General features: G+C 43.6%; 1 protein-coding gene across 1 annotated transcript; it reads right to left on the bottom strand.

Annotated features, from left to right (window-relative positions):
* Positions 1–811: 811 nt before the first annotated feature.
* Positions 812–27391, bottom strand: LRRC74A (leucine rich repeat containing 74A). The gene is made up of 14 exons (XM_060282991.1): positions 27355–27391; positions 25002–25124; positions 23343–23518; positions 21771–21878; positions 19689–19785; positions 18456–18505; positions 17029–17110; positions 13541–13626; positions 10427–10621; positions 7686–7781; positions 5779–5922; positions 4609–4716; positions 2581–2666; positions 812–872 (listed from the first exon to the last, which is right to left on the bottom strand). Exons 1-14 carry the CDS (start codon positions 27389–27391, stop codon positions 812–814), a joined length of 1449 nt encoding a protein of 482 aa, XP_060138974.1.
* Positions 27392–27815: the final 424 nt, after the last annotated feature.

The following is a 27815-nucleotide window of genomic DNA, read 5'->3' on the forward strand; positions in this document are numbered from 1 at the left end:
TATTATTATTATTATTATTATTATTATTATTATTACAGCGGGTTTTTTTATGTGTGTAGATTCCATTTGACTGTCAATATGGATAAGCTTCCACATCAGAGCTGTGTGGCAGAAAAGTGCATGGCTGCTGAAGGGTTGAAACACAAACAAATCACACAATGGGAGAAGCGTGTGTGTTATTCATCACTTGCCGGACTAATTTTTTAATTTTTAAAAGAGCTTGCTTCAGAAACAGCATAAATGTGTCTCTGTTTCAAGCAGAGATGGGGACTACAACTCCCACCATCACTGACCATTGACAATGCTGGCTGGGGCTGATGGGAACTGGAGTCCGTCAACGTCTGGAGGTTCTTCATCTCCTGATCTAGAAAGCACTGAAACTGCTTCTGCCACACTATAAATATATAGCCAAATATTAGACGATGGTGTATGAAACTAAAAGGATTTCGCAAAATGGCATGAGCCTAGGTGGGAGAATCATGTTTTTCGTCACTAGTAACATGACAGGAATGTCTAACTGGTGACCATGACACACACAGTTCCACATGGGAATGTAAACATAATAATTAATAATCATAAATGCACTGCTTGGGGGGTTGTACTGTGTTTTCCCTAGAATATTTTAGATTCTGTATTTCTTTCTTTTGGAAATCAGTTGATGTTTCAGTATATTTTACAATCTAAAGTCAAGACTTTTTGATTATTTCCCCACTTCCAGTACACCCCCCTCAGCCCACAGGACATGTTTCTTAGCTTCCTGCCACAACTTATCCTTCCACCCTTCACTGGCTGACCTGACTTCTGGGCCTGATTAGCCTTCTTCCTCTTCCACCTCCTCAGGCTTCTTTTCTGGCTCCTCAACTTTATAATTACTAATTTGAAAGGTGAAGGGGAAAAAACAGTGAGGATTTGTTTCTTGAAAACAGAAAGCTTACCGAGGCTTCTATCCAGTGTCGCAGAAACAGAAGTTTGCACAATGAATCTTTCCCTTCCCTTCCACTCTCTCCACCCCCCACCACATGCTGCTCCCTTTACCCCCTGAAAAGCATCTCAGGAGGGCTGGGAGCCTACCAAACATGGTGAGCTATGTCATATAGGGCCTCAGCTGCCAAGTCTCCCGTTTTCCCCGGGAAAACCCCTATTTTACTTACCTTTTCCCGGTGGTCCCCCGTATCACTTCGTCTCCCGTTTTTCTCCGTTATTTTCTCCTGCCGGCGGCCATTTTTTTCTTTCCGATTTGCCCTTCTATGGGCACCCAAAATGGCCGCCGCCAGCTTCAAAAGTCGCATCTACGCATGTCCGGAAGTGCATAGACGTAACTTACGGTGTTGGCCATTTTTGGTGCCCATAGATGGGCGGAGCGACACCAGAAGTTGCATCGGCACACTTCCGGATATGCGTACAAGCGACTTTCGAAGCCGGCAGCAGCCATTTTGGGTGCCCATAAAAGGGCAAAGCGACACCGGAAGTTACATCGACGCAACTTCCTGTGTCAAATGGCTGCCGGTCCCGGATTCTGCAGTCCGGAACTTGGAAGGTAAGTATAGGGCTGCAGTGGGAAGGAGAAATTGCCCAAAATTGGACAACAGAGCCATGTACAAGCTGCCTTGCATCATGCAATATGGGGTGCACACCTGGATTTTTCTCCCTCATCCCCCAACAGTCCTTTGGAAAGAACTTAACACTGGGCACAGGACAGCCAAAGCAAGAGTATTTTTGCATGTGCTGCTTTCAAACCCACAGTCACATGTATCCACCGCATCACATGACGCTGAATGCACATAACCAGCCTGCCAGAGGCTGGGAAGCAACATGTGCTGGCCATTAAGTTGAGAGCTGTCTGAACAATAAACCCGACAGTAGGTTCTCCAGCTGTTTTTGGACTACAACTCCTATCTTCCCTAGCTAGCAGGACCAGTGGTCAGGAATGATGGGAACTGTAGTCCAAAAACAGCTAGAGGCCCAAGTTTGGGAAACCCTGGCATACAGCGTTATCACTAAAACAGTTCTATTAATCGCTTTAGAAAGGAATCTACATTCAGGGTCTTAGGAAGGGTTGAGGCCAAAGGCAGTATTTTAACTGTTCTTAATTCTGACATTTAAAATTGTTGTAACCCATCCTGGGACCTGCTACTAAAAGGAAGGTAATAATTTTCACAACCACCACCACCACCACAACAACATGGAAGAGACTGAGCTTACAAAGGAAAGAACAAGGAACATGCATACACAGTTGCCCACCCCTTAGAGACCATCAAAGTCCAAGCCTTAGCACCTTTAGGCCTTCTCGGTGGCTGCTCCCAGACTTAGGAATTCCCTCCCTAGAGAAGCTAGACTGGCTCCCTCCCTCCTTGTTGTCCTTCCTTGTTGTCCAGACAGAGCCTGCTGACTCCTCCTAACTCAAATGTATGCCATGGAGGTCGGTGGTGTGCACCCTTTTCCGAGCAGATTTGTAAAAGGTGAATGATTTAGGAAGTCATGCAGACCTGTAGCCTGGTTGAGAGATCTATTTGATCTCTTGACGGAAAACCAGAATTCGAGAAGAGAGTAACAGGCAATATCTGGTTACCATTTACTCACCTGTAGTCCACGTACCCCGTCCTGTTTTGGTCTAGCTTGCGCACCAGATCCGAAACCTGTACCCGGTCCAAGGGGATCTTTTTTTGCTTGTGATACAAGAAGAATAACATTGTTGAAATTGAGTGCAGTTGCATATTCCACAGATGGGGAACCTGTGACCCTTCAGATGCGGATGGACCACAACTGCCATCATGCCTGGCCACTGGCTTTGCCGGAGCTGGAGTCAAGTAACATCAGGAGGGACAGAAGTTCCACCCTCCTGATATATTCCTTCCTCTGTTGGGTGGCTGTAAGGTAATAGTGCCCACCTCCCTCTCTCCCCTACCTTATCTGCTGAGACACCATGCAACAGACAGAGCCTGCTGACTCCTCCTGACTCAACTTCTCTAATACACCTCAAACTGCCTGAAACATAGGTGCCGACTCCCTGGGCCCCCTGGGTGCCTGAGCACCCACAAAATTTCCCATGAAGGGGCTGGGAACCCACAAATTTTGGTGCCACGGCCATGCACACTGCATGGCACCCACGGCCCGAGGCACCCGCAGCCCTGGGGACCAAGCTGGCATTCCTGGCCTGAAACACAAGGTGGAAAACCCAACCCTCATGACCCTCGCTCACCACTTCCAATATCAATGTCCATGACCAATTCTGAATTTTTATTTCAGCACCCAGCCCTGCCCATTGCCAATCTCACGTCTAGACTTTGTCCAATAATGTTTCAGGGCATCTACACTAATTTGTTTGAGTTATGTGTTCGGGTGGCTCAATCTCTGCAACTTGTCTCGTTCTCTAAACAGCCACGACCCCTGCCAACAAATGTCACTGCTTTTCCTGACTGTTTGATGAGCCAATTGTTTCTCTTCCCATTTCCTTCTCTATACCAGCAATACTGTGACTTACGGGGATGAAAATGAAATATTGTAACAATAAACCATAGGGTTTGTGGTAGATACTTGGAGTAGCTAGAGATGTGGCAATGTGAGAAAATGAGTCTTGTTTTCATCTGTCTACACTAAACGTTTAAATTGCTTAATTGTTAAACTTGCTTAACTGTTTTGGTTTCCAACCATGGAAAACATGGCAACTGCAGTTCTGGGAAAGGACTGCAGTTCTCCCAGCCAATATTGCTGACACCCCAGTAAACTTACAAGACCCAGAGGTCTTTGAGAGAATCCATGATAATTTAAACCAATGAAATCTCTTTGCATCCACAGCAAAGGTGGCATTTTTCCATCTCCGCCGCATCAAGCAGTTGGTCCCTTACCTCTCTCGCCCCGATCTGGCCACAGTGATCCATGCGACGATCACCTCCAGGCTTGACTATTGTAACTCGCTCTACGCAGGGTTGCCCTTAAAGCTGACCCAGAAACTCCAGCGGGTGCAGAATGCCGCGGCGAGGCTCCTTACAGGGTCCCGGCCGCGGGATCACATTCATCCAGTGCTTTACCAGCTGCACTGGCTCCCGGTGGAGTACAGGATCAGGTTTAAGGTGCTGGTTTTGACCTTTAAAGCCCTATGCGACTTGGGACCCTCGTACCTACGGGACCGCCTCTCCTGGTATGCCCCGTGGAGGACCTTAAGGTCCACAAATAATAATATTCTGGAGATCCCGAGTCATAAGATGGCTAGATTGGCCTCTACTAGAGCCAGGGCCTTTTCAGTACTGGCCCCAACCTGGTGGAACGCTCTTTCCCAGGAGACCAGGGCCCTGCGGGATTTGTCATCTTTCCGCAGGGCCTGCAAGACAGAGCTGTTCCGCCTGGCCTTTGGGTTAGACTCAGCCTGACCCCTGTGTTTTTTCTCCCTCATGGCTTGGATTTATGGCCTACTTGAAATGAGGCTGCACTTTAAATTTTAATACTGTATTTTAATCTGTATTTTAATTAATTGTTTTTATGTTTTATTGTGGTTCTGTTGGTGTCAGCCGCCCTGAGCCCGGTTTTTGACTGGGGAGGGCGGGGTATAAATAAAAATTTATTATTATTATTATTATTAAAATTCTAGTATAGTCGGCCTCTGGGACATACCAGCATCATGGTTCTTCGAAACTCCGCCACGGGAATCTTCATGTTGCCATATTTGTCCATATTCCTAAAGAAGTCCCAGAGCCTCAATTTGTGTTCATCTAAATAGTTCTAGGAATAGAAAATAGAAGAAATCTACGTGAGACCACAAGTCTAATCCCTCTCCCCTGGATAGCATTTACTGTATTGTTTTTCTTATATATTCAGATTATATCTACATCTTGGACTTCTGATGCAGGGGCTACATTTTCTGTTGCTCAAAACCACTAGATAGAACCACTCTTGAAGCAATTCTGTCAGGAAGTTCTTCCTAATGTTTAGGTGGAATCTTCTTTCTTGTAGTTTGAATCCATTGCTCCGTGTCCGCTTCTCTGGAGCAGCAGAAAACAACCTTTCTCCCTCCTCTATATGACATCCTTTTATATATTTGAACATGGCTATCATATCACCCCTTAACCTTCTCTTCTCCAGGCTAAACATACCCAGCTCCCTAAGCCGTTCCTCATAAGGCATCACTTCCTTTGACCATTTTGGTTGCCCTCCTCTGGACACGTTCCAGCTTGTCAGTATCCTTCTTGAACTGTGGTGCCCAGAACTGGACACAGTACTCCAGGTGAGGTCTGACCGGAGCAGAATACAGTGGTACTATTTCTTCCCTTGATCTAGATGCTATGCTCCTATTGATGCAGCCCAGAATTGCATTGGCTTTTTTAGCTGCTGCATCACACTGTTGACTCATGTCAAGTTTGTGGTCTACCAAGACTCCTAGATCCTTCATGTTGATGAGCAGCAAAAGCACGGCTTTTAAAGCATGTGCTCTCTCTGGTAATGCAGTCAGGGCTGGCTCTAGGTAGACCCCGGTGGCGCGGTGCACCAGGGCGCCGGGCTGGGGCGCTGGAGCAATCTCCGCCCCTCAGCACCAGGGCGCGCGACCTGCTCGAGACTGCCCTGAATGCAGTGTTTCTGTAGTACAAGTGCAGCCTTGAGATAAGATGTGCGGTCTGTAAATAACCAATGGTGGATGCATTGTTCGAAAAGCCTGACTGTGCAGCAAGGCCACTAAGAAAGGAATGGGAAACCTGTGGCTGTCAGGAATTGAACTCCATCTGATGGGAAGCAAACTCTCTCTCTCTCTCTCTTTGACCTGACAAAAATGTGAGAAGAGGACCTCACCTGAATCAGCTTCATTGCATCTGGCCGTTGTGGAATCTTATGGGCAACGTGGCCTCCAACCCCTCCAAAGACGACATCTAGTTCAGGCCGTATGTCACAGACTACATCCAGCAACCTGATGAAGCCTTCATTCACCAGCACATTCTAAAGCAGAGCAGATTGGATTTAGGGTAGACAAGCTGGATCCCATTTCCATATACAGTGGAACTTTGGAAGCCACACGTCTCGGAAGCCAAATGTTTCGGCTCCCAAACTCTGACAAACCGGAAGTGAATGCTTCCATTTTCTAACATGCCTCAGAAGCCGAATGGTTTCTCTTTTTTCTCAATGGGGCTTTCCGACCGCCCCATTGAGCCTCGGTTTTCAAACGTTTCAGAAGCCAAACGGGCTTCCAGAATGCATTACGTTCAACAACCGATGTTCCACTGTAATCGGTTTCAATGGGATAAGAACCCTGGAGCCTCTCTGGTTGGTTTCAATGTCCAGGGGATAGGCTGAGTGTACCTTGTGCAATCCATCTCAATCAAAATTTGGGGCCCAGGCAACCCAAAAATTGAATTCTATGAATAGAACAAATGCTCTCATTTTGCATACATAATTGATTCTGCCCCCTTCTAACTTTTTGTTTACTTTGCTATTTACACACACACACACACACACACACACACACACACACACTGCTATTTATCCAAAAAAGCCTTCTAGTGTGATTTGCCAATCACTAAAAACAGCCCCTGTCCTCAGGTTTATAATCTAAAAAGATGCAGCACAAATGGAAAATGGATTGAACCCGGGACAACACCCTGTGGCATTTCATTTGTCACTTTTTTCCAAGATGACAAGGAACCTTCGTGAGCACTCTTGGGGTCTGGTCAGCCAACCAGTTACAAATCCATCTAACAGTTATCTCATCCAACCAATATTTTACCAACTTTTCCACAATAATATCATGGGGTACTTGGTTAAAAGCCTTACTGAAATCAAGATACACTATGTCCACAACATTCCCTCGATCCATCAAGTTGGTAACTCTTATCAAAAAAGAATGAGATTTGTCTATCATGACTTGTTTTTGAGAAAGCCATGCTGGGTGTTAGTAATCACTGCATCCTTTTCTAAGTGCTCACAGACTGACTGTTTAATTATCTGTTCCAAGACCTTTCCTGGTATTGATGTCAAGCCCACTTATTGGTAGTCACCTAGATCTTCTTTCCCCTCCCTTTTGAAGACGGGGACAACATTTACCTGCTCCAGTCTGCAGTGATCTCACCTGTTCTCCAAGAATTCTCATAGATTATAGACAGAGGCTCTGAGATTACATCTGCAAGCTCCTTTGGTACATTTAGGTGAAGCTCACCAGGCCCTGGAGATTCGAATTCATTTAAAGTACCTAGGTGTTCCCTTACTACCTCTTTTCCTATCTTGGACTGCTGCTGCCTCCTTGCATTGCTTAATCTGTTATCACCAGATTGGGCACTTTCCTCTTGGGTGAAGGCAAAGTAGGTGGTGCGTAATTCTGCCTTCTCTCTGTCACCTACTAGCATTTCTCCGTCTTCTCTATACAGAGGACGTACTACTTGCTTGCTCATCCTCTTGCTTCAAACATAGCTGAAGAAACTTTTAAAAATTATTTTTAACCTCTCTCGCAAGCCTGAGTTCATTCTGCGCTTTGGCCCACCTGACCATTTCCCTGCAACTTGTGCATATTCCTCCATGATTTCCCTTTTCTTCCATTTTTTAAATAGATGCCCTCAGCTCATTTGTAAGCTCCTTACGCAGCCACACCTGTTTCTTTAGATGCCTCACACTTTTCTTTCTTGCTGGAATTGTCTGCCTTTGTGCCTAGGCAGGATATCAGCATTATGAATTATGAGGGCTACTGAACTCTTCCTTAGTATTCCTCTTACCGAAATATTGATTTCTTCCATTTTGGTGCTTGTATTCTTTCTGACGGATGAGACAAGAGCAATGGCGCCCTCTACTGTAATGGGATTGTGGGACAGCTATAAAGAAAAGAAATCAGAGATGATCTGAAGATAGGAAAGTTTTCACTTGCTAGAAAGGAATGCACCATCAGTCATTATACAGTACCCCTAAGGTTAAAGAACTGAGTTTGAAAGGTCTGGGATTGTTCCAGTTCTGACATGGATATTGTGTGGCAAGACAGGAACGCTTTACCTCAGTTCTTGATCTGAGAAATGGGAATTATAGTGACAGGAGGACTAAGAGCAGTGGAATGCACTGCTTATCTATTGCCATCCATGGTGTGCTGAGTGGGAGGTGGGAGCAGCAGGGCCTGAAAATTTTAACAAATCGGTATGTAGTGTATTTATATTTATTGATGTTTTTATGGATGTTTTTGTTGATTTTACATTCTTATATTTTGCACTTTGCTATATATTTTTATGAAAGTGCATTCATAAATAAACAAATTGTCCCAATTATATCTAATACATCATAACAATAAATATAAACAGATCTTTAAAGTGAACAATAATAATTTAGTCAGGGCAAATCCTAATCACTACCATTATAACGTGTGTGTGGGAGGGTGTACGACTTGGCTCTTCAGTCACACTTTCTGTGGAGGAAGAGAGAATTCAAAAACAAAAGAAGACATTTGGAAGTTTCTCAGATAAGTTGTGAACTCCCTTTGGCATCTTCATCATATGTTTGTCTCTACATTTCTGACTTAATCAAAAATCAATCACTCACTTAATGTAAGTCATAACATAAGTTTTATGTGGCATCTTGCCCTTCTTAATGGTGTGTGATTTTTTTCCACTGAGTTTCTCATTTTTAATTTCATGTCTGCCTGATCAGAGAATTGTAGATGTAGACATAGTCTTTCAGCTAACAAAAACACACACACAAAAACCGCTTTCAGTTTAACATGTTCCTCCACTTTGGAATGCCCTTCCCTCAGCTATCATCAATTACAGTGGTACCTCTGGTTAAGAACTTAATTCATTCTGGAGGTCCGTTCTTAACCTGAAACTGTTCTTAACCTGAAGCACCACTTTAGCTAATGGGGTCTCCCGCTGCCACCACGCCGCCAGAGCACGATTTCTGTTCTCATCCTGAAGCAAAGTTCTTACTATTTCTGGGTTAGCAGAGTCTATAACCTGAAGCGTTTGTAACTCAAGATGTTTGTAACCTGGGGTACCACTGTATTTGTCCCCAACATCTTGTAAAGACGTATCTTTCTCTGCTGGCTTTCTCTGATCAATAGGCTGGACTTTGTACCATTTGACTTCAGCTTTTATGATATTGTTCTAGTCACTTGTAGGGTTGTTGAACACTTGGACTTTAAAAAAAACAGGGTGGATAAAAATCAATGATTTTTTTAAAAAAATCAAAAAAATCGGATTTTTTTGATTTAAATCAGATTTTTTTGATTTAAATCAGATTTTTTTGATTTAAATCGTTTTTTTTTAAAAAAAATGCTTTTTGAGGAAAATATATTACCATCCAAAGGTTATTCCATCATGAAATAAAGATTAAATTTTTAATTATGTAGAATAAGGTTGTATATGTTTAATTTTTGGGGTAAATAAATTCCATTAATCCATTCACAATGTCATGCTCTTCCAGAGGTTTTTGTAAGATTATTGGGCAGTTTCTCTGCCTGCAAGATATTATCACAGATGCTTGGTATACTTTTGCAGTTCTCAAAACTGAATTTGACTCAACAGAGATCACATGCCTCTTCTTTACAGCAAAAATGTTGTAACATGAACAGAGTTGAGAAAAAGACCTTAATCCTATTGTTCTACAAATCTATGAATACAGAATCAACCCCTTCAGTGCTAAATTTCAAGAAGTTCAGTGAATAGAATAGAAACAATATTTTTCTGATTGTTTGGAGTGGACAGTATTTAAGTTTTTCATGTGTAGGCTGGTCTGACAGTCTAAGTTTCTTAAAATATATATATATTGTTTTTGTTTAGCCAAATTACTTAACAAACATGGATGTTTGTTTAAGCAAATAACATATGCTGTAATAGAAAAAAATTCCTTCAGTAGCACCTTAAAGACCAACTAAGTTTTTATTTTGGTATGAGCTTTCGTGTGCATGCACACTTCGTCAGATACATGAAAGCTCATACCAAAATAAAAACTTAGTTGGTCTTTAAGGTGCTACTGAAGGAATTTTTATCTATTTTGCTTCGACTCAGACCAACACGGCTACCTACCTGTAACTATATGCTGTAATGTTATTGTTTCAGTTGAATAAATCTATTTAAATTGTTATTATTAAGGTAATGATTACTTTTCTCCTTCCTAAGTACAACAGAAAAGTTGTCCAAATACAGTATGAATGATTAACCTATTAAACTGGGGATAAAAAAACTAATATGAAAAGTTGTTATTCTAAAAATCTTCATCTACCAGCATATTAAAGTTGTACCAGCAAGAATTAGTCTTTATGTAGAAAACTATGATTTAAATCAAGCCTTACTGACTAGTGATTTAAATCGTGATTTAAATCGTGATTTAAATCAGTTTGATTTAAATCAAATCCACCCTGAAAAAAAATATTAAGTGGTTTAGAAATACTTTTGAATAAACAATTTACAAAAACAAAACATCATTCATATACCATATGCTGCCAAGCTCCAAACCAGCTCAGAAAATAAAACCCTACCTTCAGGATTCTAAGGGTACCATTAACTTCTAACCCCTTGCACAACTTTAGCGTCCCTTCGTTGCTGATATGGTTGCTGCTGATGTCCAGCTCATTTAGCACATTGTTGACCTTGAGGGCTTCCCCAAGGGCCAGAGCACCTTCATTCCCAAAACCGTTCCATGAAAGGTCAAGTATCTTCAATGATCCATTGGCCTCCAGAAAGACAGAGAGAGAGAGGAGAAATTAACATTTATTTGTGGTTTCATGTACTGTATATGTTCTTTTTAACCCTGTAAATCACCCTGGAACCAATTCTGGAGACATAATAGAAATAATAAAAATAGAACTGTTCTGGAGGAGCACAGAGACAAGAAACGCCAAGGTAGCAGAAACAGACACCTTCATCTGCCCAGCTGCAACAAACCATATCTCTCCCATATCACTACCTACAGCCACAGCAGGCGCTGTAACTCCCAAAGGTTTGACTTTACACACACACCCCCCACACACAAGGCACACTCCTCCATTGTCTCCCGAGACAGATGGGTACCAACTGAGGGGCTTACTTCCAAGAAGACATGCTGAGGATGGCACTGTAAAGCTCTCTGATGGTAAAAGTCCAGTTTATTACAATGTGAATGGCTCTTTCAAAATTCCTTTAGGATCAGCTGCGTCACAAAATCCTGTCTGCTCCTTCAGTGCCAGTTTTCACATAATGGTATCCAACTTGTACCCATAATAGCACCTCCAAACAATAAAGTACAGTAACTCAATTTCCTCTTGGTGCCTGTCCAAACACCAGTGATTTTATTATTATTTTTAATCCTTTTAGTGGTGTCAGGCAATTGTGCCAGCTTATAACCCACCAGCCAAAATTTTCTCACAGGGCTAGTTTATATTCTAGGCTCATGGGTTGTGGTTTTAGTTATGCTTTTAAAAAATCAGTTCTGTACATTGCTTTGAAAGCTTCTAAAATATAAACCGGTGGGGTATAAAAGTGTTTGAAAATAATAAATAATCGTGCCCAATTTGGACTTTGGCCTGATCTACACAACCCAAACCCATATGGGAATGTGGGTTGACTCGGAGGAGCCTCACCTGGAGTGTGCTGCAAGGCAGGTATGGAACACTCACCAAATGTCCCAGAAAAAAATGGGGGGAAATCCTGTTTTTTCAAGCCATTTTGGGTGCCACGATATCACACGCTACCTTCACGATATCACACGCTACCTTGTCCCCAAAAATCGCTTTTTCAGGGCAAGATAGTGGCACAGGTCACGTAACCTGCCCAGGAGCGCGTCCGGAAAGTCGCTCATCCCGGTTTTTTATCTGAAAAAGTTGAATGGTGTGGGTATGGTATACTGCTTTACCCAGTGCTTTTTTTCCTAAAAAAAATGTTTAGGGGGTATACTCTCATTTTGACTCAAGTGAATCAGCATTCTATAGTTCAAATCAGGAAAAGTAAATACAGTAAACGGACAAAAGTACAAAGAACATGCATTGTCTCATGTTACACAGCTGACAGAGCACAGTAATTTTCCGTCTCGTATTGAAATACTGCCCCTCAATGAGGCCAAACTTTCATCAGTAAAACAACACACATCCACATTCCACACTGCTTCACACATTAAACGCTCGCTTCCATCTGAGACTCAGGAAACACCATGACAGGAAATGAGGCCGCCATCGGAGGTGGTAACAACGAAACTGATCAATGAACGTGCTATTCAATGGAACTGATGATTCACCGTGCTAGAGAAGAAACTAAAAATTTTGAGTTTCTTCTCCCGTTACATTCACAAAATGTTTAGGGGTATGTGTACCCCTGTGTACCCCCAGAAAAAAAGCACTGGCTTTACCACATGTGCCAGCTCCTAATGCATGCCCATTTTGCTGCCACACTGAGCACATTATTGCATTATTATGTACCCCAGCTTCTTTTGTTTAGTACATATACTATATTGTTTCATTCATTTTTTGCAGTCCATGGAAATATTTCTATTACCCATTACAGTGGGACCTCGACTTACGAATTTAATCCGTTCCGAATGCACACTCGTAGGTCAAAAAATTCATAAGTCGAGTTTCCCATAGGAAAAGTGGTTTCCCATAGGAATGCATTGGAAACGGAAAAAATCGTAGGTCAAGGAAACCACATCTAAAAATTCGTAAATTGAGGAAACCGCATCTAGCCATGAACGGGTTTTCCGTTCGGATGTCAAGAAAATCGTAAGCGCACGGCCACTTTTTCCACTCATAAGTCGAAAACGTCTGATGTTGAGGAGCTCATAAGTTGAGGTCCCACTGTACTGTGCTGAAGAAGTAATTACGAAATGGTGGACTATATCCGGAAACACTGTACATCCTGACAGTTTATTAACCACTTCAGCATCGTTGGAACACTAGACTACTTATCTTTTGAATTGATTTCCGATGACTGACCTTTTGCTTTTACATCTTGATTTATGACCAGCAGAAACTTTCAGAGACTTTATTGAATCCTGCTTTATTATTCATGTTTTGAAGAGTATCTTATTTGAGTTGTTTATATTGTATATACATTCATTTTTTGCCCTGTTCATATTATAAAGAGTTCTTTAAGAGTTGATATTGCATTCACGCATATGGTCACATGTTGCTCTGTTTTTGATTCACACTGAGCACAAGACAAGCCTGCTGGATGAGGCCAATAGTGCGTCTGTTCCAGCATCCTGTTCTCACAGCGGTCAAGCAGATGCTCATGGAAACCAGAAAGAGGGACCTGAGCGCAACAGGTCTCTTCCCACCACCACAACCACCTATGACAGGCATCCCCAAACTGCGGCCCTCCAGATGTTTTGGCCTACAACTCCCATGATCCCTAGCTAACAGGACCAGTGGTCAGGGAAGATGGGAATTGTAGTCCAAAACATCTGGAGGGCCGAAGTTTGGGGATGCCTGACCTATGAGATGGGGCAGTAAAAGGTACTTTGAGCAGCAAGGCCACCCTGTTTGCTGCTCTCGACCACTACAGGCCTCTTTCTACCTTTGCCTCTTTGTCACCACATTCTTCCTGAATTGGTCTCCAGCCTCGCCTTGCTCCCGGGATCCTCTCCCCAGGCTCCGCAAAGGGGAGGCCCAACGGACTCTTACCCTGAGGCCTGCACTCAGGGCTACAGCCCCCTTCATGCGCAGTTGATTCCAGCTCAGGTTCAGAACCTCCAGCGATTCATTGTTGGCTGAGGAGAAAGGGAAAAAAGAAAAGCAAAAAAACTTGCTGAAGATGCACAAGATTGGGGTGGGTGAAAATAAATGGCTCTTTGGAGGCGGGATTGTGATGATCCCAGACTCACATTGACATAATTAGGACGGCCCGGGGATTTTTTGTATGTTTCAAGGGTGGTGAGATTCATATTGGGGGGGTGCAGGTTGGTTCTTGCCATTAAACAGGGGTCAGCAAACTTTTTCAGCAGGGGGCCGGTCCACTGTCCCTCAGATCTTGTGGGGGGCCGGACTATATTTGGGGGGAGGGGGGGAAATGGACGAATTCCTATGCCCTACAAATAACCCAGAGATGCATTTTAAATAAAAGCACACATTCTACTCAGTAAAAACACAGTGTTTCCTGGGCCGTAGTTTACCTACCCATGCCATTAAATATGAAGTGGCTGAGGGTTTTTCTTTGCCTTTCACAAGAAAGCCTTCCTGCCTCTTTAACCCTCTGCCTTTCCCACTGCCTGCAAATGCCTCAGCAGCAATGATACTGTCATGACATACAGTTGTCAACAGTGACGGTTCTTTCCCAGGGATGTGGCCAGACTTCTAAGGGGCAACCAAGTTGCCTTCTGAAGCCAGCTCTTTCTTAAAAGGTGAGACTAAGTCCATGTTTGCCCCTGCCCCCCACCCCCGGATATGACCAGAATTTTCTGGTTTATATGGCGACCCCACCTGAAGAGGCAAAATGGGATGCACCACTCCTATGTAGTGACACACACACACACACACAAAGGTACACTGAAACATAAACCAATTGGCTTCCAGAGAGTGGTAGGGGATGTTTTATCCCATGTTGATGGCCTTTCAGCTGATTCCCTGGTGGCCCCCCATCATACAGCCCAGACACTGAGATCCAGAGCCAAGGGCCTTCTGGCAGTTCCCTCACTGCGAGAAACAAAGCTACAGGGAACCAGGCAGAGGGCCTTTTCGGTAGTGGTGCCCACCCTGTAGAACGCCCTCCCATCGGTGGTCAAGGGGATAAACAACTACCTGACATTTAGAAAACACCTAATGTTTAGGGAAGTTTTTAATCTGTGATATTTTAATGTATTTTGGTATTTGTTGGAAGCCGCCCAGAGTGGTGGGGGAAACCCAGCCAGATGGGCGGGAAATAAATAAATAAATAAATAAATAATCAATCAGTCAAGAGTTCCTAAGGTGATTCTAATTCTAGGACCCGATTGTGCCTCTGCGGAGCTGTGGTGGAAAGAGATCTGAGAAATCAGCTGGATTCCTATACTTTCCCAGAAGCTTTCCCTCTTGGTTCATAGAAGTCAACAATTTGTTGTCCCTCAGACGTTGCTAGATTATAACTCCCACCGTAGTGGCTGGGGCTGCTAGGAGTTGGAATTCAGCAACATGTGGAGGGCACCACATCGCAGCTGCTGGGATGGTGCATCCTGTTTTAGAAGCAAGCCTTCGTTTCCAAGCCAGATTTTGACAGAGGCATAAGCATATCAAGCTATGTATCCACCCCCCCACCCATCCCCCGGCTCTCATCATAATGATGGGTTTATCTGCCTCTTGCAGACATCTGCTGACCTTCATGCTGCATTAATAACATTAGCAATGCTGAATTGCTTCTGTGAAAATGCTATTTCTGCTAAGGGGGTAAGTAAGCTCCAGACTAATTTCAAGGAAACTCTTATCTGGTTAGAACTCACAAATCTGATATCCATTTTAACACCCAAAAAACATGTGTTGTTTGTGTGTAATGGAAATGCTCTAAAAGTTTGGGGTATTATTCCCAGGAAGAATATTAGAGGCTTATTTGCCCAATAAGCGAAAAATCAAAATGATGTTGTATTTCTGATAGGAAGAAGACTAAAGCAAGTTGACAGGGCCACCCTTGGAATCTACTGCTTGAATTTTTCATGGTAAGGCTAGCCTTCTTTGCCTTCCACAATAGGGATGGGCAAAGCGACCCACCATTCCAGAAGTAAACTGAATGCCTTAGGGGCACTGACTTGGGCCCCAGGTTATGGGTGCCCAATGGCACCTGTGATGTCCCGTTGGGTCGGCGGGTCAGTGGCTCTTCCGAGGCCTCAGAGATGACGCCCAAGACCTTGCAAAACCTCCGAACGCAACTTCCGGTTTCCACCAGAAGTCTCGTCGGAGGTCTCATGAGGCCTCAGGTAACCGGAAGTCATGCCAGAGCCCCGCATTGCGGGTGCTAGACTTGGCGCCTATGGAATGCCTCCTGGCCACAACATGGTCTCAAATCCATGAAATGATGAGGCTGCTCATTTATTCTGCATTTATGTCTCCAGAGCAGACTTCAGGTTTGTAAGACACACTCCAATTTTTTAAAAATTAGAACTCAAAGATTTATCAACCAGAGCCAGTTAACAAATGAGACGCAGAATGACTCTGAGCACATTATGAGCCGAGAAATTTGTTTTCAGTACAAGAACTGAAGTGAGCTCGCAGTCTTTACACAAGAAACTCCTTCTGATTAGCTTTCTTTGTTTTGGCAATCCACCATACATCTGAAGCACTGAAAGCACATGGCTTTCCCCCAAGGAATCCTGGAAACTAATTTGTTATGGGTGTTGGGAGCTAGTTTTGCAAGGGTGAAACCAGGATTACACAGTCAAGAATTGTCAGGAATCTTATACTGCATTTGGAAGGCAGAGTACCAACATGCATGCTATATTAGCCTTCCCAAAGTCTTCTTACATTTTAAACAAATGGTTATGATAAATTTACCAATGCACTGCTTCAGAAGGAGCCATTGCACAAGAGGCTTCTTGGAATAAATGATGGATGGGTTAGTGGATCTGCTGCCTGCTAGGAATGCTTAAGGTGCTAGTTTCCACCTTTGCTATATTTATTTATTTGCAAATAAGCCAACTGTTACAAAAGCAGCAGAAGACTCCATACCCTCCAACATTTCTCCAATGAAAATAGGGACATCCCATTACACAATGATAATTTTACTATTTATACCCCACACATCTTATTGGGTTGCCCCAGCACTCTGGGCAGCTTCCAACATATATAAAAACATAATAAAACATTAAACATTTTTTTTAAAAAAAAACCTTCCCTATACAGGATTGCCTTCAGGTGGCTTGGGGGGTCGCAAAACCCCTACCCTCCAACATTTCTCCAATGAAAATAGGGACATTCTAAGTAAAAGCGGGACATTCCGGGATCAAATCAGAAACTGTAAATCAGGGACGTCCCTGGAAAATAGGGACACTCCTCCAAAAGAAAACCAAGAAAAAGAAAATAGGGACTCTCCTCCAAAAGAAAACCAAACAAACCCAGGTAGTTTGGAACTTCTTCCTGCTTGTGGAAGCAGGGAGCACATAACTCTTTGGTCCTACTGGTAGCCATGTAGAAATAATGAAGAAGGTTACCCAGCATCTGTCCCAGCTGCTCTCCTCCCTTGTCAGCAAACTCATTGTGGCTGAGGTCCAGCTCTATCACTCTGTAATTGACCTGTGGAGAGAAATGGTGCACAGACCTATGAGCTCTGGACTTAGACATCCCATTTCCCTAATTTGTAGTATCTAATGATCATTGTTTCCCGTGCACATAAACACCCATTTGTGGTGTGCATCAACCTAGTCCACCAAGATACTGACAATGATGGCAAAAGAACATAAATAAGAGCCTGATGGATCAGGCCACTGTCCCATACAGTTCAGCATCCTGTTGTCAGATGCCTGTGGGAAACTCACAAGCAGGATTCGAGTGCCAGAACACTCTCTCCTCCTGCGGTTCCAAGCGACTGGTATTCTGAAGCATCACCGCAGGTATTTTTGTAAGTTGGCATACTCTCAGGGTCTGGTTCAATGCACACCTTACCCCAAGTTCTGCCTCTGATTAAGATTTCAACATTTCAACATTTCAATACAGTGACCCATAAAGAAACCCAACCAAAACAACAACAACACAGAAACTTCAGCAGCAATAATATTTCACCCAAGAGGCGATCAACAGGCACAAAGGAATTCATTCAGTTTAGTGGAGCATTGGGGGCGGAGGGGGGGAGAGTGGATGAAACAAATTGTGCTCAACACAGTGCTGCTAGGTAAAGGTAAAGGGACCCCTGACCATTAGGCCCAGTTGTGACCGACTCTGGGGTTGCACGCTCATCTCGCATTATTGGCCGAGGGAGCCGGCGTATAGCTTCCAGGTCATGTGGCCAGCATGACAAAGCCACTTCTGGCGAACCAGAGCAGCACACGGCAGCACACAGCACACAGTTCTTCCTTTTTACTCACAGTACTGAGTACATTTACTTGAGAAGAACATTGTCATTATAGCATGAAATAAAATATTCCCTGTCCTCTTTTCTTCTGGTCACTTATTCTCTGATACTCCCTCCCCAATCCTCCAGTGCATGGAATATAATGGTACCTCTTACCACAGCACTTTCCAGGCAACCCACATTTCCTCTTATGGCTAAATTAAACATGAGCATCAGTTCCATTAGGCTTCTTTATGACAATTTAAAAAAGAAAGAACATCAGATGACCAATAGGTGGGCGGAGTAGGGGGCTCTTCCCTTCCTGCCATTCGCCTGTTCATACTTTTCTACAAACAGCAGTTTTTCTATCTGCAGGGGGAAAGATGTTGTAGGGACTTAATCATTCCCACCCCCCACCTGCTGCATGAATAAACAAAGTTTGGCAAGAACAATTTTGAGCAGACAAGGCATGAAGTAGCTTCTCTTCCCACTGGTCGTCGCCATCCCTCACTTTGAAGGGTGCATCGTAACCTTTCACTTATGACCTTTTGCACAGACTCCCAGAGTTTCCCCAGCTCACAAGTTACTCACCATTAATGATTCCGAAAAATATGGTGCTGTCTCTTCCCTAAAGTTGTTTCCTGAAGAGGAAAAGAGGATGCTAACAGAGGGCTGTTTCACACGAGTCAATTACCGACATTGACCTCACTTCCATGTAGGAAAATCACGTAGACAACACATACAAAGTACATATATCTCTTGTACATGACTGAAACAGCTGCACTTGGAGCGGGAGTCCTCCCGATAAATGTACCATAGGCAGTACCTTTTCTTTTCTTTTAAAAAAAATGTTTAGGGGTGCTCTCATTTTCCTACTCATACTGAAATGCTGCCCCTCAATGAGGCCAAACTTAGATTCACAAAATGTTTAGAGGTGTGCTTAGCCCTGCGTACCCCCAGAAATAAAGCACTGACCATAGCTTTATGTGAACTTATTACTCAGTCCAATGCATGCACAGTTTTTCTTTGCAGAGATTGACTTGTATGATGTGCCCCCCCAACATGGATTGTGTATTACAAACGTCACATGTCAAAACAACGCAGAATAAAGCAGAGGTGTAAGATTGCTTCTCTCATTTCCTTCCCTCCTTTTTCCACCCCTATTCATGGCTCCTTCCAAAGGGCTTACAGACTTCCTACTTTGGAATGACTCAGGGTCATTCAGATGTAATGCCTGGAGTTCACATTCACACACACATAATAGAATCAGAACATTAGAAGGTGGAGACAAAAGGGAACTTCTACTGGTATTAACGGCAAAGATCAAAGTTGCTCCTCTTATACAAATTCAAATAAGTGCAGGTCGGGACTACAGTCTAATTGAAATGGGGTAAAAGTGGACTAACAGCTAATACTGCTGAAATGTGGACAGGCCCTTAGAAAACGGTATGTTTGGCTGGGGTCATGAATAGGAAGCACTCCAAACTGCAACATTTTGTTGCAGGTCCCACTTGACCCTCACTCATTTATAACAAAAACATGAAAACCAGCAGGTTCATTTATTCTTCTAGCCCCAGTGTAGCCTGATCTGACTGGAAGTAGCCAAGAATTCAGGCATAGGTCTTCCCAGCCTGAAGTGCCTTCCAGCTTGGTGCCTTCCAAATAGTTTTGGACTTCAACATTCATCAGCCCCAGCCAGTATGGTCAGTGGTCAATGGTCAGAGAGGGATGAAAGGGGCTTCAGTCCAAAACATCTGAAGGACTCCAGGTTGAGAAAGGCTACTTTCAGGTGTCCCCTTGTGTCTATAGAGGTAGAAACCGTACCTGCAAGCTGAACAGCCCGGATATTCGAAATATTACTGTAGAACATCCTGCAGATAGCTTCAGCTCCTTCTGTGCTGAGATGATTATTGGAAATATTCTGAAATGCATTGGCGGGGGGGGGGGTGGATAAGGCGAGGAAAGAGGACAAACATCTTAAAAGGATGAAGCTGATCTGAATAAAGTGGTGTTTGAGGAATGTGACCAGCCTACCCCCAACATGGTACTATCCAGATGTCATTGCACTACATCTCTGATAACCCCTTACCACTGGCCATACTGGCTGATTGGCGTTGCCATCCAAAACATCTGGAGGGCACCAAGTTGAGGAAAGTGGAGTCTGACCTTTGCAATTATACAAAATGAACTGATATACACCGCTCAGATTAATGTGAGGATCACAGACACCAACTCTATGGGGCTGAGGACAACTTAGCGCCCCCCATATGGGGGGATAGAGCTGAGCCCCCCCAACCATGTTGAGTGTACCCACAGTGGTGGAGGTCCCCGTCGAGCCTACCTGCAGTGACAGAGGGCCTCCTTGGACTTCCCTGCGGTGGCAGCGGGCCTCTCCAGATCTCATGGCCTCTTTCCGATGTGCGTTATGCCACATATGTGTGTCACACGTGTGATGTCACATGCACACGATGAAGCCCCCCCCCCTCCTCAATGTGGTGCAGAACTCGGCACCTCTGGTGAGGATCAAAGCTTAGCTGATGTTTCTGTTCTCCAAATGCTGTGATGCACTTCTCCGCAGTTTGAACATCTCAAAATATGCATTTAAATGTATTATTAAATAAAATCCAGAGAGAAAGTATAAATATGTATGTCAACATTAATTGCACCTAAAATACGTATTTAATGTGCATATTTTTTCATCTGAAGCAGGTGAGAGCAGCATTGAAATAGTACGGTAAGATGTGTGAAGGGAGATCTTAATATTTACCCTGCTGCACTGGTCCAGGTGAAAATCCATCCCCACCTGCTATTTGCACAAGGAGGGGAGTTTTCATTGTTTATGATTCAAGCTTCGCTCCTGGCGCAAGCAGCAGTGAATATTTGTGGGGGGCGGCACCTTTGGTGAGACCTTGGCAGAAGGGAAAGGTTTATACTCTCCACACTCTGAAGTGTGGATACTATACCCTCCTTCTAGACCAGGCATCCCCAAACTTCGGCCCTCCAGATGTTTTGGACTACAATCCCCATCTTCCCCGACCACTGGTCCTGTTAGCTAGGGATCATGGGAGTTGTAGACCAAAACATCTGGAGGGCCGCAGTTTGGGGGTGCCTGTCCTAGATCCTATTTGCATTTGAAACAACCTGCATGTTGACTGCATTAATTTATTTAAAGTCATGTGTATTTGGGCCCTGACTTGTTGTATTCACAAACAGGATGGCAAAAAAAAAATGTGTAATTTTCTCCTCCCTTTACAATTTCAATGCACATCTATGGATAAGCTGCCTGTTTTTCAGATTTGTGTGAATATGGGCCCAGAGTATGATGTTAATCTAGGGGCTAATGCAGAATTCAAAGGATGAACTTACACATGGAACTCAAGAGACTCTGTGAAGATGCTACATATGGGCAATACTGATATGGGCAAAGATACGTATATTATAGAAAGCTAAATTTAGCTTTGAAAATAATTTGATGTGGGGCTTAGCTCTGCTGCACATGGCATTTCTGCAGAGGGCCCTGGGATGGTCTCAGGCTCTCACCACCAGATAAGGAAGTATATCAACAATCTCTCGCTCAGGGACTCCCAAAATCCTGAAGCTGAACAATCCACTACTATGATTCTGATGGTTTTCTAGGGTTCCAGACCTAAGTCCTTCCTAGCCCTTGTATCCAAGAACATATAATTGAAGGAGTGTGGGCTGAACATGGGACTTCATACATTGAAAACATGTAAGTGATTATTGTGAAATGAGAAGGCCAGCGAACAGTTTCCAGAGATAAACAAGAAAAAGGTTGTAAAACACTTTGCACATCAATAATAGCAATAATAATCAATACCAAAAAAAGAATGAACTCGTCAAGTAAGTGAACTCCCTTCACCCTCCATACAGGGAAAGATTGGGTACCATCTCCTGGATGTAGCAGTTCTCCCGCAGCATCTGCACCAGGTATGTGGCTCCTTCGCCCAGAATCCAGTTATCTTCTAGCTCTAAGTGGGTGATGGTTGTGTTGGACTAAAGAATGCAAAGAGGGATAGAGAACTACAGGAAATCAGCAGAACTGACTGACAGAAAAGGCCTTTTTAAAAGTTCTCTGTTTGCCCTAAATATTAGTTTTTGCAGCTCAACATCACAAAACCACAAAGAACTATAAGCCCAGACAGTTAACATTGGAGCTAACGTTAATTGGATGAATGCGGCTAATGGGCTTTGTTTTTAAAGTTTAAACAGCAGCTAGGCAGAGGAGCAGATTAGGACACCAATCGGATCTTTCCTCCTAGTTGACAAACAGCTTTGGGGGAGGGAGAATTTACAAACAGAACTACAGAGGTAAGGAGACAGATGAATTATATTGGGGTAGTTGTTTATCTGTGTGTGTGTGGAGGGGGGTAGTTTCCTGTTTAACCCCATCTGATCAAAATCACGCACACACACACACACACACACACACACACACACACACACACTCTGAGGGCAGTATTTACCATGGGAGAAAGACAGGCTGTTTGTTTTTTTTGTTCGTTTACATCTTGGTTGTAAATAGAACCTCTTATATTTACAAAATCAATAATACAGGTACCAACCTTTCCCCTAGCAGAGGGATACAGTAGTAGGAGCTGGGAGATGTGATTATGAGGGGGAAACAGTGTGGGACCAAGTTGCAGAGAGTAAACAAGGAGTTTAACCCCCTCTCATACTAACATTGCCCTGAACTAATCTCCTCCCTTGGCAGCTAGTTTTAAACTTTTTATTTTAAAAAAAGTGCCGGGGGGGATCTAACCCCACAATGTCTGGTGTAGGGAAGGTGAGCATAGCTTGGCTGAAACTGCCTCCTAGGCTGAATTAGGCCCACGAGCCAGAGGTTACTCACTGCTGCTCTAGAACCATTAACACTTCTATAATATACCACTCAGTAGACTTTGTGGCTTCATTTAACACTAAGGGTGCATCCAGACTGTCACTATTTTTGAGTGGGATTCAATCACTTCTGGCAAATTTTGATTTCATGGATTATAGTTGATTGGGAGGTATTGTGCAACAAACCTGCTTCCTCAAAAGATAGAACTTATTGTGATAAGAGCTGGAAAGTGTGGGATAACACTTGCTATGTCACAATGTCATCTAACCTCCCAGTAAATAAATAAAAATGAAAGTTCAATAAGCAGGTTGTCTGCAAATGCCCTACAATGTGTTGAAATGCACCGTGCGATTTCTTCCACATTCAGCAGATAGCACATTACTTTACTCCAGTATGTTGTAAAGAACATCAACACAATTGCAATTCTGGTTAAAGCTTCAAATGTGAAGGGGAAATATGGGGACAGGGAAGTTGCCATCTACGCAGTACGGTTAACAAGATCTAGTGATAAGACAGTGTCCCCTTTCTTCCTACATTTAAGAATAATCTTCTTTCTCCCCTGGGGAAAAGCTTATCAACTTGATGTGAAATAGTGTGGACTATTATTTTGAAGTACTTACAACCAGAGCAATGGCAATGGCTTTCGTTCCCTTGGGTCCAAGCCCATGATGGTTAAGGTTCATGGTGGGCTCTTCCATGTTACGAATGAAGTATGAGACAGGAACCACTCCTACCAGCTTGCAAGCCTCTATGTAGAGTTCTGCACCCTTTATGGTTGCAAATGATCGGTCAGGATCTGGAAAAACAAACCAGTCTGATTGGCATAGCATTTCCCCTGTGATCACTACAAAGAAAACAAACATGTCCTGACCTAGACTTCATGGGCACAGTCACTAAGGAAAGGTTTAAATTGATGGCCCTTAAAATATTAGGCAACTGAACACCTCTGAAGTTCTCCCTTATGCCTTGCAAATGTGCAAAACTCATGCTGATTCCAGGAAAGAATCATAAAATCACAAATATCTATCCTTCCAGTTATGCCCAGCCTGCACTACAACATGCACTGCATCTATAGTTAAATCAATCCTATTTATGTTCAAGACAATATCGACCAGGTAAACCAATACAACAAAGAAAATCCATTTGCAGGGTTGATGTAGGTGCACATTCTTGTACATGGCTGGTCCACATTTTATTTGATGGTTTCCTGATACAGTACAGATGTCTCTGTACATTCACTGGCTGGGCTACTAGTCACATACAAGTAAGTGCAAATAGAACTAGATTGTGGTTCCTGTATAACATTTTGAGACTAAGAACATAAGAAGAGCCTGCTGGATCAGGCCAATGGCCCATCTAGTCCAGCATCCTGTTTTCACAGTGGCTAACCAGCTGTCTATGGGAAATCAGCAAGCAGGATCTGAGCATAAAAGCATTCCCCATTCGCCCTTAGGCTTGCAGCAAATGGAATTCAGAAGCATTACTGCCTCTCTGACTGTGGAGCAAGAGCTTAGCCATTGTGGCTAGCAACTCACATTAAAGGTAAAGGTAAAGGGACCCCTGACCATCAGGTCCAGTCGTGACCGACTCTGGGGTTGCGCGCTCATCTCGCATTATTGGCCGAGGGAGCCGGCGTATAGCTTCCAGGTCATGTGGCCAGCATGACAAAGCTGCTTCTGGCAAACCAGAGCAGCACACGGAAACACCGTTTACCTTCCCGCTGTAGCGGTTCCTATTTATCTACTTGCATTTTGACGTGCTTTCGAACTGCTAGGTTGGCAGGAGCTGGGACCAAGGAACGGGAGCTCACCCCGTCACAGGGATTCGAACCGCCGACCTACTGATCAGCAAGCCCTAGGCTCAGTGATTTAACCACAGCGCCACCTGGGTCCCTAGCAACTCACATTAGCCTTCAGTTAAATAAGATTGACAAGGCCTACTTTTGTCAAATAACTTCGACACTGATATTTGTGGCTGATCCTTGTTTTGTTTTGCCTTGATGAACTAAAACGAAGCTTATAGAGGCATTCCTCAGTTTAGCAACAGAACCCGTACTTTTAAGGAGACAACTACTGACATGGGTGTAGCCAGGATTTATGTTGGGGGGCAGAACCTCAGTTAGTTAAGTTTTTTTTTATTCGCTTGATTGGGGGGGGCAACTCCCCCCCCCAATGCCAATGACTACTGAGTGTCCTTGACAAAGTCACTACTATCTTACAAGGTTATTATGAGGCTGAGGGGGAAGGTTTGGCTGGAAAACAAGATACTAAACAGTCCACCTTCTATCTCAAGGTCTGTGTCAGAATTTTCATCCCTTGACTTCTCTTCTGCTTTGTCAGTGGTGTCAGTAACAGACAGTATCTCTGCAGACGTGCTGCCTTCCGACATCTCGCCATTCTCATCTGGAATGAGATTAATTGCACACATTCTGCAATATGAATACAAGCCCCCTTGCTATGCCTATTACACTACACAAGAAGCCCTCGTTGCCCATCACTGAAGCCATTCATGAACCCAAGCGCCTTAAAGAGCTTTCCTCTCTCCTTCCCCATCCATGGATCTTTGCCCTTCTCTCCAGTGTGCATGACACTCACCCAAAAGCTGTCGGAGGTTGATGGTTGCTTTCTGCTGTGAGATCCAGAAAAGTCCACCACTAGCTGTCTTGTGATGTTCGCCTTCCAATGAGTGTGCTGTTGCTCATTTCAAATGAGGTTCTCCTCCTTTCTTGGTGTTTGTCATTTCTCACACCTACAATCACTTACCGTGACTGGGCTCCCCACATTTTGTTGACCCCACCACCTCTAATGACGACAACTGCTTTCATCTCTTTCTTTTGTTGCTAACTTGGAAGACACGCCGGCTGTGTTTTGTATCAGGCAGAGAAGGCTTTGGAGGCTGGGGGTGGGGGTTGTGCTGTTCTCTAATAAGATGAAATGCTTTGAATGCCACTGTGCACAGGTACTGGAAACAAGATTTGTAACTAGATGCTATTAGATGTGATTCCACCTCTCTCACCTCCAATTCATAATTTATTTTACAATTACTGTAAGCCGAAACAGAGCTTTGGAAAACTGCCCCTTAAAGACAATTCAAACTGTACAAGGGATTTGTTGCTATACCTTGTCCAGCCAAATGAAGGGAAAAAAATAATGTGTTACTCTTTATTGAATCTCTTTTTTTTGCGGAGGGTGTTCAACCTCTTCCTTCCACTTATTGGGTTACTGAGCTGCACTTCTGCAACCTTCTTGAGTGTTATTCAATATTTAAGCTTGACACGAATGATCCCCAGTTCAGCCATTCAGGTATCGATATGGGTGGAAAAAAAGAGTGCTAGTCGAGGCCATTGACAGGTGTGGGAGGGGTGTGTAGGGTTTTTCTTTCTTTTTTGTTCTTGTATTATGTATTTTGTGTTTCTATCTTGCATTTTTGAGTCGTGAACTGCCCTGAGGTCTACAGATGGAGGGCGGTATACAAATTTAATAAATAATAATACCGGTAATAGTAAATAACAAAATTGATAACCACAATTCAGAATGAACTGGGCTTCAAAACTGTCTTGACTTACAATCAAAGATTCTGGTGGGTGCTGGGAATGGATGAATGGCTCGTAAATGAAATAAAGTCATATAGAATAAAGCAGGGGTGCCCAACTCCCAAGGGACTGTGATCTACTCATAGTTAAAAACTGGCAGTGATCTACCCCCGTTTTTGGGGTTCAGGTCAAAGTTGTTGAGCTTTTTTAAGGAAGGGGGAAAACTCCTTTTTTAGGGGGGCCAAAGTTTTTTAGGGGAGCAAAAGTTGCTTCTTTGAGAGGAGCCAGTAATCTACCACAGACATCTAGTGATCTACCAGTAGATCACGATCTACCTGTTGGACATGCCTGGAATAAAGGATCCAGAAAAGCCATCTAGGGTCAACCCCTTCTTTTGAAAAGCAAAATGGATCGCCCAAGCAGGGTTGGCCCAATAATTTTTGCAGCAAAGGATAAGGTAGTGACCTCCTTCCCCAGTTCCATATTCAGAAGCCAGCTGGATGGGCAGCTGAATGCAGCTTCAACACTAGGGATGCAATAGTGTCCCCTCACTGTACCAGATGGCAGCAGGCAAGTGAAGGGATGCAAGACAAGCCATGTGGCAAAACTGAACAGGTAGGTGGAATGACTGAGAGGCTACCACTGCCTCTACATAGCATCTGCTGCCCGAGGCAATTGCTTTACTGTGCCAGCCTTGCACAGATGTTCTTCCCTAATTCTCCTCCCCCCCCAATCCTACCAGTTCAGACAACCTTTCTGTTATGGTAGTGTGTAACCCTGTTTGGTGATACTAATGGTTTGTTCTTCTACCTCAGCCTCACTGTTGTTGCCTGTTTCAACAACCTGAGATTCTTGATAACTCCTGGCACATGTGAGCATCACTTCCTAGTTTTTTTTTGTGAAAAAGATTGCTGTGGGGAGGAGAGTTGGTTTCTGGACTCACTTAACCCTGAATACTTCAAAGTTTCCTCAAGACACCAAAGCCCTGCTTTCCATTTTTGGATCTTATACATACACAGATAATTGTGATTTCTGCTAAAGCTCTAAGGGCATTCTTTTGGTGATTGCTGTTTTAAACAAAACACATACAACACTCTCACCTTCATCCTCCTCAAAGTCAAAGTTCAAAAAGTCCATGGTGTTGTTAAGGAACCAGGCGGTCTGCTTGTTGATTCTTCCCTTTCTTATAGTGTTATATGTAATTTATTGTGCTCTCTATTTCAGATTTTTTTCGAAACAGAATCTTTACTGGAGTCACCCAACCATAACAATTTTTTACATCACAGAAACATTTCCATGACCTAAGGTGTCAGCTGGCGATGTGGAATCCCAGATGGGATTGTTTCTGATTAGGAAGACATTTCCTAGTCACAGGGACTGTTTGAGTGTTGTGCATGCTGTTTGCCTCCTCTTGAGTTCAGGTCACTTTAATTTCATCTCAAGTATTCCATGACCTCATCTAGACATTGTGACTCAAGATATATAGTATCTCCTATGGTCACATAGCTCAGACTTGCATCGGGTCTTCTTTGCTGAGCTGGATCAAAATGGATCAGAATTC

This window comes from Zootoca vivipara, chromosome 1 (assembly GCF_963506605.1).
Source record: "Zootoca vivipara chromosome 1, rZooViv1.1, whole genome shotgun sequence".
Taxonomy (NCBI): domain Eukaryota; kingdom Metazoa; phylum Chordata; class Lepidosauria; order Squamata; family Lacertidae; genus Zootoca; species Zootoca vivipara.

Excerpts from the sequence above, each read along its gene's own strand:
- LRRC74A (XM_060282991.1), bottom strand. The coding sequence starts at position 27,391 with ATGGACTTTTTGAACTTTGACTTTGAGGAGGATGAAG. Across the intron at positions 25,125-27,354 it reads TGACTTTGAGGAGGATGAAG|ATGAGAATGGCGAGATGTCG; the intron begins GTGAGAGTGTTG and ends ATCTCATTCCAG. Across the intron at positions 7,782-10,426 it reads GTACCCTTAGAATCCTGAAG|CTGTCCCACAATCCCATTAC; the intron begins GTAGGGTTTTAT and ends TTTTCTTTATAG.